This window comes from Lotus japonicus, chromosome 5, assembly GCF_012489685.1.
Source record: "Lotus japonicus ecotype B-129 chromosome 5, LjGifu_v1.2".
Taxonomy (NCBI): Eukaryota; Viridiplantae; Streptophyta; class Magnoliopsida; order Fabales; family Fabaceae; genus Lotus; species Lotus japonicus.
The window spans coordinates 48,093,856-48,099,590 of NC_080045.1; the positions used below are offsets into that span (position 1 = coordinate 48,093,856).

General features: G+C 44.0%; 1 protein-coding gene across 1 annotated transcript; it reads right to left on the reverse strand.

Annotated features, from left to right (window-relative positions):
* Window positions 1-2,274: 2,274 nt before the first annotated feature.
* Window positions 2,275-4,373, reverse strand: LOC130719677 (uncharacterized). The gene is made up of 2 exons (XM_057570288.1): window positions 4,172-4,373; window positions 2,275-3,320 (listed from the first exon to the last, which is right to left on the reverse strand). Exons 1-2 carry the CDS (start codon window positions 4,371-4,373, stop codon window positions 2,275-2,277), a joined length of 1,248 nt encoding a protein of 415 aa, XP_057426271.1.
* Window positions 4,374-5,735: the final 1,362 nt, after the last annotated feature.

Below are 5,735 nucleotides of genomic sequence, written 5' to 3' on the forward strand. Positions count from 1 at the left end.
CATACAAAGCTTCGTAAGGTGCCATCCCTATGCTTGCATGAAAACTGTTGTTGTAGGTGAACTCAATCAGCGGCAACAACTCATCCCAGCTTCCATGATTATCAAGCACACAAGCCCGTAGTAAATCCTCCAAAGATTGAATAGTCCTTTCGGTTTGCCCATCCGTCTGTGGATGATAGGCGGAACTCAACCTCAACTTGGTTCCCAACGCTTGCTGCAAAGCTCCCCAGAGACGTGAAGTAAACCTCAGGTCTCTGTCCGACACGATGCTAGATGGTACTCCATGCAAACGCACAATCTCAGCGATGTAGATCTCTGCAAGCTTCTCCACTTTGTAGTTCAGGTTGATTGGCACGAAGTGAGCAGTCTTCGTCAATCGATCAACTACTACCCATATTGCATCAAATCTCCTTCGCGTTAGTGGTAAAGCCGTCACAAAATCCATAGAGACGTTGTCCCACTTCCACTCTGGAACATCCAACAACTGTAATTTTCCTGCTGGCTTCTGATGTTCCACCTTCGCCTTCTGACATGTCAGGCATGTCGACACGTACTCAGCTACTTGCTTCTTCATTCCAGGCCACCAACATCTTGTTCATTCCCGGATGAATGCTCAACCTACTCTTGTGCCCTTCATCCATGATCAGTTTCCTCATTGTTGCGTCATTGGGTACACAAACTCGCCCTTTACAACGCAAGATGTTATCGTTCCCGATAGCAAACTCCGGCGCTTTTCCTTGAGCAACAAGTTTGCGCCACTCAAGCAATCCTTCATCGGTCTCTTGCTTCGACTTTATCTCGTCTAAGAGCCCACTCGACACCGTTACCATTCCGAAACTCAGCTTTCCTAGCGCGATCTTAACATCCAAACTCAGATCTCGGAATGCCTCCAACAGTTCTAACTCCTTGACCATCAACGAGGATACATGTATAGCCTTTCGACTAAGAGCGTCAGCTACAACATTGGTTTTCCCCGGATGATACTGTAGAGCAAACTCGTAGTCCTGTAGAAATTCCATCTACCTTCGCTGCATCATGTTCAGATCCTTCTGATCAAACAAGTACTTCAGACTCTTGTGATCACTGTAGATCGTGAACGTACTGCCATACAGATAATGCCTCCAAATCTTGAGAGCATACACTATAGCAGCCAACTCCAAATCATGCGTAGGATCATTCTTCTCGTGAATCTTCAGTTGTCGCGAAGCATAAGCGATCACCTTCTTCTCTTGCATCATTACACAACCCAACCTGTTGTGTGAAGCATCACAATACACGTCGTATGGTTCACCTTCCTTGGGTAAGGCTAGTATTGGTGTAGTCGTCAGTCGCTTTTTCATATCTTGAAAACTCTTTTCACATTTCTCTGTCCATGCAAAAGGTTGATTCTTCTTCGTTAATTGAGTCAACGGCGAAGTCAACTTTGCATAGTCCTTCACAAAGCGTCTGTAGTAACCAACAAGTCCAACAAAACTTCTGATGTCGCTTGCCGTCTTAGGTTTCTCCCAAGACAAAATCGATTCAATTTTGCTGGGGTCAACATCCACACCTTGACTTGATATGACTTGACCCAGGAACTTAACCTCTTCCATCCAAAATTTGCATTTCGAGCCGTTAGCATACAACTCTTTTTCCCGCAATACTCCCAGCACTTGACGTAAATGCAACTCATGTGTCCTCGTTACTCTTCGAGTATATCAGAATATCGTCGATGAACACCACCACGAACTTGTCCAGGAATGGCCTGAACACTCTGTTCATGTAGTTCATAAATACTGCGGGTGCTTTGGTAACTCCAAACGGCATCACAAGGTACTCATAATGCCAGTATCGAGTTCTGAATGCAGTCTTCTGAGCATCAGCTTCTTTGACTCGGATTTGGTGATAACCCGACTTCAGATCTATCTTCGAGAAGACAACAGCTCCCCGAAGTTGGTCCATCAAATCATCTATCCGAGGCATCGGATAACGATTCTTCACTGTCACCTTGTTGAGTTGTCGGTAGTCCACGCATAGTCTGGACTTCCCATCCTCTTTCTTCACCAACAGCACAGGTGCACCCCATGGCGACACACTTGGTCGGATAAATCCCTTTGACGAGAGATCATAATCCAACTGCTTTGCTAACTCCGTCAACTCCGCTGGTGCCATCCGATAAGGCACCATTGATATTGGTCCCGTGTCGGGCATGATATCAATAGAGAACTTTGTCTCCCTAACTGGCGGTAATCCAGACACATCTTCTGGAAACACTTCCATAAAGTTTCGTACTACCTAAACGTTGCGCACATCGTCGTCGTTCTTCGCTTCCGCTACAATAGAATTCACGAATGCTGGTGAACTCTTTCCCAAGGTGTACGAATTCAAGTAATCCGTAACACCTGAATCCGGAAAGACTACGACTTTGTTAGCACAGTCCAAGAGAACGTGATACTGTGCCAACCAATCCATTCCCATGATCACATCGAGCTCCTTGAGCCCTAAGCAGACGAGGTTCGCAAAGAACTTCCGATCATCGTAGATCAACGGACATTGCAAGCATGTCGTGCACGTAACTAATCGATCGGCGGCAGGGGTCATCACCACCAAATCGAACGGTAAATCAGCAGTTAGCAATCCTAACCTCTTCACACACTCCTCAGCAATGAATGAGTGTGTAGCGCCATAATCGAATAAGACCATTAAAGAATTTCCAGCAATAGTACACATACCCTGGATAAGATCATCTGCCACTGCAGCTTGTTCGCTAGAGATTGCGAATACACGACCTGGAGTAGATGGTCGCCTTCCTCTATCCGTATTCAAAACTGGCTCGACCTTTGCAGCATTGGGGCAGTTTCTTTCAACGTGCCCTGGTTTCTGACACTTCCAGCATACGATCTCTTTTCCACATTCATTTGCATAGTGCCCCTTTTGGTTGCACTTGAAGCAAACAACATCATCCTTAGGAGCAGGTGCTGAACCCCTTCCAGCAAATGGTACCCTGTCAGCAGGACGCGGATAAGGCTTTCTTAGCGGCGCCTTGCCCTTGTCAAATCTTCCAGCTGGTTTCTGACCACTGTACCTTCCTTGTTGACTCTGTCCTGAACGAACTGGTCCTCCATTATCAGGTCGGCCCCTCTGTCTGTTCTCCATTGATTCCACTTCTCGGGCATTCTCAACCACCTGTTGATAAACCTTGATCCCCAGCGGCCTGACAGCTTTCTCAATCTCATTCTTCAGACCCCTTAAGAAACTGTTGCAGAGGTAAGCCTCATCCACTTGCGTCTGGAAGAAGCGAAAATGTTTGGACAAAGCTTCCAACTTGGCAGCATATTCCCCTTTTTTTTTGTTAGGCAAAGAATTGTATTACGATAGAAGTACAAGGGGTACTTCAAACCAATACAAAAGAAAAAGACAATACAGGAAAATAAAATGAAATCAAACAAAGATATAACCCCTCCCAAATTAACCCATCTCAAGCACTGCACAAACCCCACACCTATAATAGGCAACAATCCAAAAAATTCACCACGGCTACCAAGATCCAATTACATCCTCACGTACAATCTTGTGCAACCAGCTTCCAATAGATGGTATGGAATAGCCATCCCATTTAAGCAAGAATAAATTAATCAAATGCAAGAGGATTCCAGACACAATAATGGGTTCATCAACCATTCAAAAAGTGAAGAAGCAAACCCAACGTTCCCTGCTGTGAGCCATTTCCATGACCTAACTTGAATTAAATCCACCACAGAATCAGCACTCAATTGTTCCCCTCTGAAAATTATATTATTTCTACAGCACCAAATAGACCACATGCCAGCGACCCAAATCACCTTAAGCAATTCATTTCTTTGACTGCAAAACATTGGAAAATTATGCTGTAGAAAATGGCTTCTGCACTCATTTGGACAAACAGTAGACAAACCAAGCCATCGGTAGCAAGCACTCCAAATTAACGCAGAAACCGAACAAGTAAAAAACAGATGGTTCAAGCTCTCATCTTCTACGTGACAGAAACAGCAGAGAGCATCCTGCCCCACATGCACCACATTCCTTCTCCTTAAGTTACATTTTGTTTGCAAACGATCTAAGACAGCCCTCCAAACAAACGCTCGCACAGTAGGAGGTGCAACACAAGCCCAAATACTCTTGAAAATCGGATCAACCACCCCTGCCACCTAACCTTGAAGCAGTTTATAAGCTGAACACACTGAGTACAGACCATTACTTTCTTCCCTCCACACCCACCGGTCACTGCTGCCAGCCACCAAGCCCACATTAGCCAGCTCACACCTCAACTCATCTACCAAGCACGCCTCCCGAACACTAAGAGCTCTTCTCCATTTGAAATTCCAAACTCTTACACTATTATGCCAGCTCCCCATTTCTTTTACTGTGCAGTTCTTTTGGACAGATAAACCAAAAAGTTTCTTATATCGCAGCTTTAGAGTACTATCACCCAACCAAATATCTTTCCAAAATCTAGTAACATCACCCTCTCCCACCCTCCTATGGAGCCCTCACTAAACCACCCACCACCTAACTCATCAAAGCAAACTCTGAATAAATCTTTCCACCAGATGGAATCCCCACTCCGTATACTGAGCTCACCCTCACCATCCCTACCACCATATTTACTGCAAAAGTTTTCTTTATCATTTATCAATTTCCACCTCAACTTCCCCAATAATGCTTTGTTAAAAATCTCCCATTCTTTGATTCCCAACCCTCCAACTACCTTTGGCTTACAAACATCCTCCCACTTAACCCAAGCGATTCTATGAACCCCATCACTTCCCCCACCCCACAGAAAACTCTTCATTAGTTTAGTTGCTTCTTTAAGCACCCCTTTCGGAATCACAAAAAAGGATAAAAAGAATAGAGGTAGAGCAGACAAAATACTCTGGATTAAACAAATTCTACCTCCAAATGAAAGGGTCTTTTGTTTCCATGACGACAATCTTTTCCGGATCTTACGGACTATAGGCTCCCAAAGACTAGACCTTCTCGGATTTCCTCCAATTGGGATTCCTAAGTACACAAAAGGCAGTGACATAACCTTACAGTTCAGCACAGACACAAATAGCTCTGTCACACCAATTCCTGCGCAACTACTTTTGAAAAAATTTATTTTCAGGCCAGAAGCTAGCTCAAAACATCTGAGAATGCATTTTAGTGTGATCACATTTTGAATTGTTGCCTCCCCAAATATCAAAGTTGTTGGAACATGTTGCCTTGCATTTTGTCAAAACAACTGATTGTCGAAGCAGATGTCGTGGCATCTGACCTCGTGAGGCTAGGACATCAGTCCTCAGCTTGTGTTTCTGTTATGGGCCTTCTGAAGATTTGTTGAAGATATGTTTTTAGTTACTTGAGGAGCAAGTAACTATCTCATAAGGGTTTTAGTTGTTGGGTTGTTATTTGTTGAAACAATCTTTGTTAAAAGATTGATTTCTATCTTTACTTGTACAGTAAGAAACCGAATCTATCAAGATTGCGTTTTCAAATTGCTGTTATTGGAATCTGTTTCTTCAGCCCGTGCTAACCCTAAAGCCCATGCTACCGCTGCTGAAGTCTATAAAAGGATGAAGACCTAAAACGTGAAGACTACCGAAGCTGATAGAGAGAGATCATGTGTTTTAGGATTTGTTAGTGTGCTTCGTTCTTTGTTATTTGTGAATCCTCTTTGCTCACTGATTCTATAAAGCAAAGAAGGGTTCTGTGTTGTTTGATTACATTCAAACTCT

What these genes read in the sequence shown, in the direction of transcription:
- LOC130719677 (XM_057570288.1), bottom strand. Translation starts at nt 4,373, where the DNA reads ATGGGGAGCTGGCATAATAGTGTAAGAGTTTGGAATTTCAAATGGAGA. An exon ending in AGCTTATAAACTGCTTCAAG is followed by an intron (nt 3,321 to 4,171) that starts GTTAGGTGGCAG and finishes ACAAAAAAAAAG; the next exon opens with GGGAATATGCTGCCAAGTTG.